We start from the raw sequence: 14,129 nt of genomic DNA, 5'->3' as shown, positions 1-14,129 counted from the left end.
AGTACTCATCCTCAGAAGTGTAAGGTTGCTTAAAGCAACAGATTGCACTTGATTTGGACTGAAGATAGTTTAAATAAACACCTGTGGTAAGATGCAGTGACAGTGAAATACTCCTCAGGTTTTTATATTCTGGCACTGGAGCTCTGAAATTACTTAACAGATGGAGAAGGTCACAGTTCAGTTTCTAAAAAAACTCAGCAGTCCCAGGTAAGGGCAGTGCAAGGAGTACGGCTGGTCCTTACAGGTCCCTGCTTCCACTCAGCTGACTGCTCCTGTTTCATTCAACTGCTTTGAAGTTAGAGGCTCTCCTCTACCTCTGTACACAAGACATGGCACGAGACGCTATTGTCTGTTCCCAGCACAGTCAAAAAGGGCAAATGAACACACATGAGGTTAAATTAATAGGCCAGCAGTAACAAATGTGCCCTGTAAACAACACATAATTAGGTCTTTTCAGGTTTTGAACCCTTCATAGGATTTCAGAATAAGAAAGTGCAAAGCCAATGTCCAAAGGAAAAAAAGTTTTCCCTGACAGTCTACCTGGACAGCAATGCCATCTACCGGTAGATTTTAGAGCAGTGACTAACCGGAAAAGAGCCAGCACCTTTCTAACCTGGCCTTTCCTCACGCGTACAGATTCCTCACTCTTGCACAGTGCCTGGCCCGCACTGCCATTCTTCCATGTCACTGCCACCTAGAGAACAGCTCACAAATGAAGTGCAAAATGAACACATCTGATACTAGCTGTAGTGTTTAATACCTTATTGGAAGGTAGAACCAGTAGTTGGCATGATATCAGAACAGATGTCTTCTTAAGCACTGTACCTCTGCATTTAATGTACATTTATCAGACTGGAGATTAATGTTCTTCACATTGCTTAAAAAGGCTGAAAACATGCTTCCTTAGAGCCATCAGCACCATGCCCTGTTCTCCCCCACAGAAAAGTCTAGAAGTTTCACACTTCTTATGAATGACAATTTAAGAAGACCAGAATCAAACAGGAAAACAAACAAACAAAGAAAACACCCTGCTCTCAACAGCCAAGTAAATAACAATCTCTCCTGAAAACAAATTTTGACGACTCATTTTGTCCAATATGGATATATATAGCTGGGTGTTTGCCGATATTTTTAATTAAGGAGCAGCTCTTCCAAAGCTCATCACCCTACAGCTTCAAATACAAATGAGCATCAAACAGCAGGATATTCAGGTGTGTCCAGGACCTCATATACTTTCAGGAGAACCCACTACTACTTATAATTCAGCCATTTCATAGAGTGCCCAAATAAGAGTGGAGCTCCCAACCTTGAGAGCTGAGCAAGAATTTTGGAAATACACCCAGCAAGAGCAGGAGAATTATGTTTAACAGGTACAGTAAGTATTAAAGCTCCATCCAGTGGCCATGGCCTCCACACGCATCTCTCCAAGGCCGGTTCAGCAGGCCTTCCAGGTGGCCTCGCGTGAGTTATGTCAGCCTTGTTGCCCTTCGGTTTTCCCCTAGATACAGAAATCATTCAGTTTTCTCTGCTGCAGATGGAGACATTACGTGGATGACTGGGAAGCTCATATACTCCTGCAACATGAACTGTACAAGAACATCAAAACAGCACAATTTGTCCAAGTTTAACTGTACTCAGTGTTGAACAGATGGCAAAATTGTAGGCCTTGCTCACTGTGGGATGTATCATCCTAGTTCAGTGGAGGCAAGTACCGCCAAGACAAAATGGTATTTTATTAGTATTTTGTCATTTTGATCTCTTGTGCATTTTTGCACAGGCAAGGGAGTCAAGTTCAGGCAAATCATAAAAGAAGCAGAATAACAACACAGGATTGCATTGCCCACAAGAACTGGCTGAATCACTTCACTCCTTATATCAAACATTTTTTAATGTTTGGGGTTTAGCCTGTTTTCCCAAAGAAAAGAAACTTACATAACTGTGTTCTGTCCCCTCCCAATAACTTTCAAGCCCATTACAAATTTGTACCACGTTAAGGTGGAGAGATCTTTAAAAAATAACAGGTTCCTTTCTTGTTTCATGACAATTAGTAACTAGATCCAGGAGGTCCAAATGAGCATTCCCGCCATAGGAAAGACGAAAAGCACACAGCCATTATACATGTGTGCCTGCCTAACTACAGCACGAGTGGGAGGTAGGGCTAGTGTGGTAGCAAAGGCTTAGGGAGTAAAGGGAACAAATCAGTTCTGCTGCTTGCGGCACATCTTGTTGATAATGGGAGAGACTACTTATAAAGAAAGGGGCCAAGGAAGCAGGTCATGACAGCAGCAGCTCATAGAATATATCTTTCTTTTCAACACTGACTTCTGTTTCTGGAATTTCTGTTGTTTAAAAGATACATATATACACACACATACATACACACATTTTTATATATATATATCAGTTGAGTTCTGCATGATTCCCAGAACAGAAAACGGTGCAGGGCAATAGAGAGGGGTGGGATAGGGAAGATTCCATCACACACAAAAAATGCAAGTTTCACATCTGAAAAACTTGCAGTATTTATCATTTTAACAGGAATCTCAACTTCTTGAGCCAGCGAAGCCTTTGCAGCCCCCTATCACCTGTCCTCTGCCCCAACTTCTGACACACCAGAACCACCATCCATCCCTATTTCATGACTTTTCTATTTTTCCATCCTCTCATCTTCCCCCATGATACCTGCTTTTTTGAGACCTATCTCCCATTTGCGTATTGCGTTGACATCCTGTGCTACTACATGGTTCCCTCGTGTAAATTTCTAGAGCTGTATTTCATCAGATTCCTCTAATCTCTTACCTTACAATCATCTTCGTGTCTGCTTCAGTCTCTAACAGCCGCAACAGTAACTTAAAGCAGTATTTAGAAGCTATTCTTTAGTTAAAAGGGCAACCCAAGTGAAATTCTTTCCTGAGGAGACAAGGCACGTACAGTTATTTTGGCTCTATGGGCCTATCCCTACTAGTGACGTTGTAACCTGTTGGCCAGCTCCAAGCGGCAATCTCAAAGATGCTATAGCCCCACGAAGCTGCATACACAGCAGCCCCATCCGATCTCCATGCTTCTGGTGAAGGATGGGGGAAGGAAGGAGGCAACATGAACTCCAACCTGTTTACACACCAAAATCCACATGGAGAAAGGTGGGAAAGAAAAGGAGGTTTACAAAAGCAACAACCACAGGGAAGTTTCAGTCAGCACTCATACCTTATTGGGCAGGAAAGAATAAAACCAAATCAGAGCAACAGAAGTTACAAAGCTTGGTTTTCTAACAGAAATGCTAGCTTAAAAATAAATCCTAACACAGAAATACTTCAAAGCATGACGAGGGCATACTCAGAACGTCAAAATCAAACAGACAAAATTCCTCTGCTTCAAAACAGCAAGTAAATGTTTCGCAAGTTCTTTTTTTTTTTTCCTTAAGAGGTCATTTTTGTACAGTCAGAGTTGGCAAAAAACTAAAAAAAGAACAAAACACATCATGTTACTAAAGGTTACTAAAGGTCCTTTGCCTTTTCCCTACTAGCCCAATACTGAAGGAATTTTTACAAGATTTCACAAGCCAGACCGATTCTGAATAAGACAGCAAAAAACAGATTATTTCAATTCAGTTTGAACTTTCTAACCAATGAAGTTCTTCATAAAGTGAGATTTCTGAATTTCCCACTTCCTATTTGCTTCCAGACTAGCTTCCATCTTGCTGCATCTTCTTCTCCTTTGTCCAGAAGATAATACTAGTGTTACATATAACGTAACCTATGGAATGGCAGGGATGTTGGTATCTTATAAGAGTGTGTTTGGAATTAAGCTTGTTAAGAGAAGTCAAGAGACAAGAGCTGCTTATCTGGGCAAGATGTTTTGGCATCTCTAGATACAAGATACCAAAGTAGCATGAACCAAAGCATGATCCGATGAAGCAAAGAAGGAACTTGGGGCTTTTTTGTTTTTCCCTACTGATATTTCAGAAGAGTGCTTCCAAAAAATGTTTGCATCACAAGGTTATAAAAGTCAAGGAAACTCCAGTTTTTACCTATGTCTTTTCATGAACCAAGAAGGACATAGGCACCTGCTCTTTGGAATCATGGTTTTAGTCTCTGAAGAGTTACATCTCTGCAACAATTACAAAAATGTTTCACAACAAAAACTAGAGAAAAGACAGGCTTTTGGCATCTTCAGAAGGTCTCACACATTAAGTAGTTTAAAAATTATCCCTTGAACAATGGTGCGCATCTCAGATTTACCTGAAACACTCAGGTAGACACAGATACAAAGTGTTTTCTTTTTGTTTGCTCTTTAACAAATTCCCCCCAGTCTGACCACAGTACACCTCATATTCTTGCCAATTATCCTTGACTCCTTTTTTTAGGTGTACCTGAACTGTAGTTCTTGAGGACCACTTGCTACACAAGCAATTCAAGCAGAATTCCCACATCGGGGTTATGTCACATACTCAACACAGGTGCCTGCTGGGTAATCAAAATTCAAGAGTGAGCAAGCAGTGAGCAAACTATTGAGGCGAACATGCACACTCACGTCATATTGGGGTCCAGCTGCATATCCAGACCAGTCTCGTCTCACAGTGGACTAGCAACACATCTGGATGGTTACTGTCACTGCCTGCCTCTGGATCATTCTTATGGCTCTTCTCTTTCTTTTAGACTAAGATATTGGGTATGCTTTGAGGCTCCTCAGACAGGGAAAGATTTGAAACACAGTGCACAGGATCAGAGAGCCAGGCCAGCTCTCCAAGGTTTTTAGCCCTGATATCTGCAACTGCAGATGGGGTGGCAAACTATCTATTGTGAGTGCATGCTGCCTTTGAACAGCTGATTCAGATAAGCAAACAAAACCAAACCCCTTTCCTTCTTCTATTTCGGGATAAAAATATTCAGCTACCTCTATTACTCCAGAATATTTTACTATTACACTTTAGTGATAGAGAGTAATAAAGTGTCCAGAGAAAGATCATATCTCAAACTCTGAAAGAAAATAATGTATTAATGAATGAACTCTCAAAAAATCATTTATGTAAAAGTATGTTCTATTTACAAAGGTCAGTTTGCTCTTTAGGACAAGAAAAACCACTACTGGAAAAAGAAATACATACAGAAATGCCTTATCTTTCAAATAAACATTTACAAATACTCCATTTCATTTAAGCTACTAGAAACATTAAGACATCTGAAATTAAGAGTGCATTCTGCATGCAGCTAGGGTACAAATTACATTATTGGACCTCAGTGTATCATTTCTTATCATTGTCAATGACACACTCTTAGGCTCTTTTAAAACATCGCAGCCTGGCTATTACCTTAGGATCTCAAAAGGAGGACATGGATCTTCATTAACAAGTTATTAGTTACTCTTCATTCTGCCATTAAAAAGGACATCCTGATTGTCTTCATAGCAGGAGAGTCTGGTCTTGTCCAACTTGGTACCCTCTTCCCTGAGTTTCCCTATAGGGTTTTGCTAGGCATGATGATTGTTGGCTTGGTAGATTTGCAAGTCCTTGGTCAGCAGTCTTTCCATCATAAGGCAGAGTTCAGAAACTCAAGGAGCTCTGCACGGTTCCGGTCTCTCTGCAGAGCACAAAAGTAGAGGCAGGGGTTCAACAGACCTGTACTCAACAGGCCAAAGGCTGCATAAGGCTGCTGTCTGTGTGGGTTTTCACAACTCAGCAAGCTGTACAACAAATGCTACCATATTCAAATGGCTGGATATTACTAGCTACTAGACAGGTGTGAATGTCTGAAGCAAGTTCGAGGCAACAGGTACTCAGGAGAGATGCTGTAGGAGACAAGCTGTCACTGTCACTATTTCATGATATTTCTAAGTGGCTCCCTGCAGTGGCTCCACTGGGTTGTCAACATGTAGCTCACAGCCTGCTCAGGAGGGACCTCGCAAGCAGAACAGATGCAGTTCTCTGGTGTCTAAGTCAACTTTCTCTCATTTGCCACCTTTTCCATCCCTTTCCTTACACTGTACATACAGCAAGTCTTCTGGGAAGCATCAGGTTTTTGATGCGTGAGCAGCAGCTTGTCGAATAATAGAAAGGAACCATGAATTTAGGCACCTTCTAAAGATGCCCCATTAGGCATCATGTGAGATGCAAAGAAGCACCACAAAAAATGCCCCAAACAGTCAAAACGCTTGGTTCCAGTGTTTTAAAGTCACAATCTATACAACAGCTATTGAATCTTAAAATATTGTGAATAACAGATGTTGTTCAATTCAGCACATTCATGACCATGGCCACCTAACCCAAGCAAAGAAAGGACATCATCTTTGACATCGAAAGATTATAACGAGGAGGTTACTAGGACAAGGCTGGCAAGTCAGATTCAGCATAATTTAACGCAGATTTTAATGCCACTGAAAACAGCTTCGATTAAATTTAACTTAGAATGCTCAGGTATATTTTGGCAACTACAGAATGAATTATTACAGCTGAATCAGAATCCAAACTAGATACCTCACCAAAGTAACACTTTACACATACTGCCAAGTATCAGACACTCTCTTGCAGATCACTCTAAGGTGTGGAAACGGCTGAAAAGAGCCTACCTATTATTTATGCACTGAGTCTAAACACCCATACCAATAGCACAAAATGCTATTCATGATATCCAGTTCCCTGATGGCCTCAGCAAAAAATCTGACTGCTTTGAGAGAATGTGTGAGCATGTGGTCCTAACACTGTCATCTTTTTCTCTTCCTCTCTAAATAATGGCTAGTCTCACACTCATAGACAAAAACAGATGAAAGCAGCAATTACCACATCTGATCACAAGAGACTGGGAAGAGAGGAGGACAATTAAAAATGGTGCAAGTTAATCAGTGGGAAAAGCCACAAATCAGCTAAGCATGACAAACTAATGCCAAGTACCTACACAGGCATCTTTTAGTTATTTATTCATGCTTGAGTATTCCAAGCCCACTCACGTATCACAAAATATATGCCCAAAAGAATGAATTTAGATTTCTCAGATGGCACCATAGCCACATTAAAAGCTATATTCAACTTAAAACTCTTAAGTATAACATCTATTCTTCTGAAAAAGACAAATATTAGGGGAAGGGAAAAAAAAAGAAGAGAGAGATATGATTGTCCTTTTGGACATACAGACTATTTTCAACCATTACCTCTTTATCCTTCTTAGTCTTCTTTATTTTCATCTTAATTTTCTTTCCTGTTATCATGCTGTAGTTTTCATTCTTCTTTTTGTTTTTAAAGAACTAAAATGAAATCACACATTAGAAGAAAATAAGCTTTGCTTTATTTTGAAATGTTACAAATCCTAATGACAGTTATAGGAAGTATAAAAGATTATTGTCTAACTGTCCAAAAAATAAAAATCGTTTTCATTTGTTGATGACAAAACTGATGTTGTTACAGACATTTTTATGACTGGACAGATTGTGTAGATGAGAGATATAATGGGATGTTAGATGCACACAAGCATACCTTGGAAAGCTGGACAGGTCCTGCTTTCTCCCTCTTTTTCTTCTTTTCTTTCTTTTTCTTCACTTTGTTCTCTTTTTTCCTCTTCTATGAGTATAAGATATATATTCCAACTGTTTACAGATGCAAAAGGGAATAAAAACAACCCACAAGTAGCCTTTTACTGCCCTGGCTAGTCAGACAGCCCCTACTGCTTGCCCTTACCACTGCTGAACACATACACAGAAATACACAGAAAGTAGTGCAGCAGAATCTTGAGAAATAAACATGGTATGATCCCTGATTCTCTCTCTTCTTCTAATGTACTCCAAATATATAAAATCCCAGAACAGAAGGTCCTACAGAAATGAAAAAAAATTACAACAGCAAGAGCCTATTACTCTCTTTTGTTGACTATCTAGAATTTCTGTCAGAATAAACTGTCTAAAATATCAAGATTTCCATTTCTCTTTTCTTTGAAGACTGCTCTAAATTCTAGCTGAAACAAATCTGCAGACTGGCAAAAGGAACCTTAAATTATTTCTGTTCTAACATACAGTCAAGTATATGCAAAATTACCTATCAGTTGATCTGCTATTGCTCCAGAAGCCTGCTTTACATGTCCATAGCAACAGACAAAAGCATTAAATCTTACATGAGATTTAAGGTTATGAAGATCTATTTTCTGTTCAGTTAACTACTTATTTCTCTCAGCAAACATTTACCTTTTTGTTGTGTTTTTCTTTTTTCTTTTTCTTCGATTTAGATTTACGAGAATCTAAAATTAAAAAATCCTGTAATTTTAGTATTCTGAAAGAGATATTTGGTTTTGCATATAAAGCATCTAGAATGTAAAACATAAGAAAGATTCTACATGAAGTGTGCAAGAAGAAAATGCTTTAATTCACATGAATATATAAAACACTGGCTGAAACTAATCTTGAGAAATGCAACACATTAACTTACTGCCACTTACTGGTCTAATATGGACACTGAAAATACACGATTTGCTCAGTGATTACTTATATTAAAATATTATATTATTAGAGACAGAATTTCTCTTTTTGCAGCTATGCTTTACAGACGACAAATCTCTCCGATATGACATCTTACATTAGTGTTTGACAACCAGCGATCCAAACTCAGAGAGGAGTCACTAAAATGTATTGTAGGGGCTGACAAGCCACTGAAAACATTATCACTGTTTAAGGTGATGAAAAAGTCTTTTTTGTACTTACTTAGCTCACTTTTCAACTTCAAGGTGTAAACCTTGTAGAGCAGAAACCCACAAATTCTATAAGCCAATCATACATTTTACATCTTATGCTATCACTGGTATGTGAGGAAGCTGATTCTGAAGCACTGTCTTTGAATGTGGGACTGTAAGCATAGAGAGACTGAGGAACAAGTTCTAATCTTCCAACAGACTGCCTTCAAGCTCTGCAGTTCCTTCACAGTAAATTCCGAGCAAAAGATAAAACATTACAGAATATACAGGAGCACAGCTAGACTCAGAAGTTAGAAAAGTCTAAGGTAAGGCTGCACAAGCAAGGAGGCTTCTTTTGGCCTCCTAATGACAAATGCTGCATAGGTATGTCAAAAAAATGATGAGAATGGTAATTCTATCACCCTGTTCAGTCTCCTGGTAGAAACAGACTGGACTAAGTGCCCAAAGGGCAATATAACACCAGTGGGTTTTTACAAATATTTGCCAACATCAGGAAAAGGGGCACATTCAATAACACTGGGTTTTCTTCCAGGCGCTGAAAAGTGGTACACTACGATGAGCATGGACGCTTCTGCCCATTCACCTGGCTTGATTTCTTCACCCACACCTCCAGCCTTAGTTTTTATCTGCTATGATCCTAGCCACAGTCCTTAGGATCACAAACCATAGGCCAACTCCTCTAGACTTCTGCTGCGGTTAGTTTCCATCCTGCTCCCAACTGTTGATTTCCTGGCCCAGCCAGACCAACTTTTCCTCCTGCTCACTCGTTCTGAGTCATCATCCCTCCTCATCTTGCCTTCTCACTGGTTCAGTCTGTTTCCATACTCAGTCACCCTACCTCTCTGCATTCTGGCATCTGATCTGCCTGCTTGTCCCCCTTTGGAGGGGAACACCCTTCCCTGCTACACCTCTTTCCTAGGCTGCAGTCAAGTCTCCATATCCCAATGTATTTTATTCCAGAAATGTCCTTTCTGCATTCAAACTAGACAGCTGGATTTGCCATACAACCTATATCACCAGAAGTTCAGAGAAGGCAGGTGAGGGATATCATTCAGAAAGCAGAAATTACCCCCCACTCTCCTTTCAGTTTTCCCAGCCATTGCCCAGTATTTTACAGCCAGAGTTGCAGTTGCAGTCTCTAAATAAGAAAAGTGAAAAATATAAAAAACAAGGCCAGAAGAAACCTCCATTCTGCTATCCCAAGGAAGGTCAGCTCCACTTCTGTTATAGCCAACACATCAGACCTGGGCAACTTCTATCATTCAAGGTCTTTAACTGCAGGTTAGATAACTTATTCCAGCATTCTGCTGCTAGGATGTGTTTTTCCTAGATGTAATTCAGATTTTTCTGGTTGCAATGTAAGGTTGTTTTTTCTAGTCCTTAAAGTCACCCGCAGAATATTCTCTTACTCTTCATAGTCGCCACTACCTACACATATATATATATCTGTCTTAACTTGATTGCCTCATGTCTTTTCTTCTTTAGACTATGAAAATTGACTTGTTTAAATATGCCTTATTTTTTCCAGATCTTCTGCTCTCCCTTGTGAATGGAAAAATTTACGGAATTTGGTCTGTGAAGTTTTAGCAAATCTCCAAGCACACAAACTGGTAACTTGGGCCTAAATCAGAACGATTTTTTTTCCCAGATACATATTTCTTGCCATCCTTCTAAAAGACTAATAAATTCTGAATGGCTTATTTTGTTGGTTTTTTCAGCCTTTTTTTTCAGTTTTTTTCAGCTTAGTTTAGTTGCAGGCCAAAATGTAAAATTTTACTAAGATGTCCAAGGTTGGCATATCAAAATATCAGAAACAAGGTTTTGGAATTAAATATGGAAATGCTATTTTTCATGCTAGAAAGCTGTCAGAGCTGGCAAGGCTAAGCAACCTCTCAAATAGTAACTGTTGGGGTAAGAGAATCATAGCATACGACAGTGATCTTCTATATTGCTCATCATCAGCACAGCACATGAACAGCCATGCTAATACATTAAGAAAACCCTTCCTCTGCTTTTGTGCGCCATTAACCCTCCGGATACTGCTTGATAACTTTCTTAATAATCATTCAGAAATATACTTTGCAAAACAAAAAACAAAGGAATATTGCTGAATTAAAAAGTATATTTCTAATGATACAGTCTCGAAAACTAAGAACATAATGCACGAGAAAGCATGCGAAGAATCCTCACACAACCGGTGCCTGACATGACATTGTAATTCTTTTCAAAAATTTTAGAGTATATCACATGGCATAAAATTAATTCAAAAAGACAGGAACTTGTAATGTACAAGTTCACAAATACAAACATTTTCAGAAAATAATAAATGTCAAACACTTCAAATCAGTCACTGAAGTATGAGAACAAGTAGTATTTCCATATAGACATTAAATCCACTTCAAGAGAAGTGGAACTAAGTTTTTGTTAATCTGCAGCACTAAAAGTATTCCCTTTTCTTCCTTCTCTACTATAGGTATTCTAGCTTTACCAAGTTGTGTACAGGTGAATGTGGTTTAACTGGGCTAATAATGTTAGCGAATATGTAATTCCTGAAGCACTGTCCAAGAAATAATCACGCTATAACCTTGCATTATGGAAAGATTAGAAAATCTTAGTTATATAGAGCAACAAATTTATAATCACAGATATGTGGTCCAGTATGGGACAGTGAAACTTCATCTGACCTTGAAGCTAAAGAGTTTTAGTCAGAACTGCGGTTCATACCATCTTCCTCCCAGCCTCAGTAAAAAGAAAAAAAACACACTTCAGTGTTTAGCCTATTGCATCATATTCAAAAAGGGCAATTTGCTCACTTTACCTACAATGATACAAAATATTTCAAAACAGAACATCAAAATAATGCAGGCTTGATAAAATCAGCATTACATTTCCCTTGAAGTCATGAGTTGGACCCTTAGAGAAAACCTGCACTTACTTCCAGATTGTATCTTTTTTAAAAGACCAAAGTTACTCCAAGTCCTCCAAGCAGCAGCTTAATATGAAAAATCTTAATTCTGCAACACTTGGATTTGTTCCCATTGACCTCAATCATTTGTATTAATATACCTTTCATAAGTCCTTATATTTAAGTCCTTATATATCCTTAAATGTTTGAAACTTCAAGACCAAAGACCAAAACAAAACCTTTTTCTACTTCACCTATCTAGACTAAAGATCTGTATTCAATTTATCTAAAAACCACAGAGCTTTAAATATATATAGCATATTCTTACAAAGTAACATTTTTTTAATGAAAGAAAATGCTTTTATTTCTGAAGGCATTTAAATTAACGCAGGAACATGGCACACGATGTGTAAGGAGGTGCCTCAACACTGCCAAAGGTTGTATGACAACACTCTGAACACGCAATATTTGTAAATATCACTTTGCGGCAGCTTAGCCACTTTTAAAGTAAGCAGTAAATGTTTTCAGGAATGCTATCAACACGGGTAACCACCATTTGTACACACTGAAGTACACTAGTGGCAGCTTACCTCTGCTACTGGAAGAAGACCTTGATGACGAGCGTGATGAGGAGGAAGAAGCGGATGTAGTGGCAGTACTAGAAGATGATGTGGATGAAATTGATGATGATCTGCTTCTGCTACGTTTTCGTTTTCTTTTTTCTTTTCCTTAAAATAACACAAAGCGTCAGTGACAAGTATGCTAATAACTATGGTCTACAGAGATGACTTTTCATATAAGTTAAGCACAATGAACCCCTATTTTTGAGGAGGTTTTTTGATCTCTTCCAGTGTGTCATAGTCTAATATCATCACTAAGTGACAATGATAAAAGTCACACTCAAACATGCTAACTCATGTAAAAGATAACACAAATAATACCATAGCATTGCAACAGAGAAACACCTACCTTGGACTTTCAGCTCTTCTTGTGATGTTGCACACAGCGACCTACTTCTTTCCTCCTTTCTGTTATCCATACCTAGCACGAGACAAAAGTACATTCAACGACTTTCCAAAAGTCTTGGGCGGGGGAGGAGGGAGAGGAGACTGGTGCAGAGACAGAGCAAATCAGAGAATCTCTGCACGATCAGTACCATCGCCATTTCTCACAAAGCGCATTACATGCTACAGTGAAGCCCGGTTTCAGGCTCTCCACCTCATAAATTAGGAATTTGAGGCCAAAACCCTGGATATGTGCAACTTTCTATAAACCTGAAGTCAGTAAAGCTGTTGCTTTTTTGTTTTTTGGGGTTTTTTTTGGCACGGAAGCTGCATTTAGGACTACTGACTGACTACATGCCCACGTTTAGGGCTGCTCCTCGATCACAGGCCAAACCCTTCGGGCCGTACAGGCCGTGAGGGCGCCGCGGCGGCACCGCCCGGCCCGGGGCCGCGCCTGTGCTTCCCGGCGGACGGAGAAGCACCCCCCGCCCGCTGCGCCCCCCGGCCCGCACCCGCACCCGCACCCGCACCCGCACCCGCACCCGCACTCACCCCCGCCGCCGCCGGAAGGGCTGGCGCTGCCGGGAAGAGCTGCCGGGAAGAGCTGCCGGGAAGCGCCGCCGCTTCCGCCGCGGCGACCCGGACGGACTCGGGCGGGGGAGGGCCGTTAACGGCCGCGCCCCTCGCGCCTTCCCTCCGCCGGGAGCCGTTGGCGGCGCGCGCTGCCTGGTCACGGTTGTGCCGCACGACGCCCCTGGAGCCCGCCGGGTCCCGGTCGTGTCACCTGGGTCTCGAGGCCGCGCCTTGCCCCTCCGAGCGGCACCTCACCCGTGTTGGGAAAACCCAGCCTTCTCCTCAGCCCGGGGCTCCTCTGCCGGCGGCGCAGCGGCCCGGCGTCGGCAGAGGAGCCGAGGCCTGCCTTTCCAGCGAGAAGGGAGGCCCTAGGCTTAAGGCATGAGCTTTCGCCAGGCTCAGAAGCTCACCTTGTGGGGTGTTGAATGGACATCATGGTATGTCCCTGAAAATTGGACTGTCCCTAACAATAGCAACAGTATTGCAAAATTTTAGTTGATACTAACTGTTGGGATTTTCACCCAGGGAATCCTAATCAAAGAACCGGGCTCAGCGCTAATGCTTCTCCCAGGCTGATTCCCCACACTTTGGTCATGACCCCGTGAAGCTTTACATTCCCATTTTTAAACACCGTGTTCTCAAACGGGAATCGGTCAGAGGAAACGATTATACTGTTACTGGCCTGAGCTGGGGCAAATCCGGTCTCAACTGAACTCAAATCTGTTCCAAACAAAAATAACATACTGGTTTGACTCTGTGGTTGAAACCTCTGCTAAAACATCCAGTGTGTTAGCTGTTGCTATCGGAAGCAGAACATCAGACCTAACAGATCATTAGTCTGATCTAGTTTGGGATTTCCTGAATTTGTATGTGCACTGCTTTAGGACATTAAAGCACAAACCAAAATATTTATGCAGCATATTGATTCTTAACCTGAAGTAGTGTCTTGTCTTTGGACTGTAAACAGAATTGCAGATGCAG

The 14,129-nt window shown here is 40.7% G+C and overlaps 1 protein-coding gene across 1 annotated transcript; it reads right to left on the bottom strand.

The window, feature by feature from the left end:
- Positions 1 to 5,002: 5,002 nt before the first annotated feature.
- LOC112989857 (ADP-ribosylation factor-like protein 6-interacting protein 4) lies at positions 5,003 to 13,351 on the bottom strand. Its single transcript, XM_064509651.1, has 7 exons — positions 13,118 to 13,351; positions 12,541 to 12,612; positions 12,162 to 12,299; positions 8,164 to 8,216; positions 7,463 to 7,546; positions 7,141 to 7,233; positions 5,003 to 5,576 (listed from the first exon to the last, which is right to left on the bottom strand). The coding sequence occupies exons 2-7, from the start codon at positions 12,608 to 12,610 to the stop codon at positions 5,526 to 5,528; spliced, it is 489 nt and encodes a 162-aa protein (XP_064365721.1). The 5' UTR covers positions 12,611 to 12,612; positions 13,118 to 13,351; the 3' UTR covers positions 5,003 to 5,525.
- Between the last annotated feature and the right edge of the window lie 778 nt (positions 13,352 to 14,129).

Source organism: Dromaius novaehollandiae, chromosome 3, assembly GCF_036370855.1.
Source record: "Dromaius novaehollandiae isolate bDroNov1 chromosome 3, bDroNov1.hap1, whole genome shotgun sequence".
Classification (NCBI taxonomy): domain Eukaryota; kingdom Metazoa; phylum Chordata; class Aves; order Casuariiformes; family Dromaiidae; genus Dromaius; species Dromaius novaehollandiae.
The sequence above is the reverse complement of the archived record's forward strand: the minus strand, read 5'-3'. Positions and strand labels throughout refer to the sequence as shown.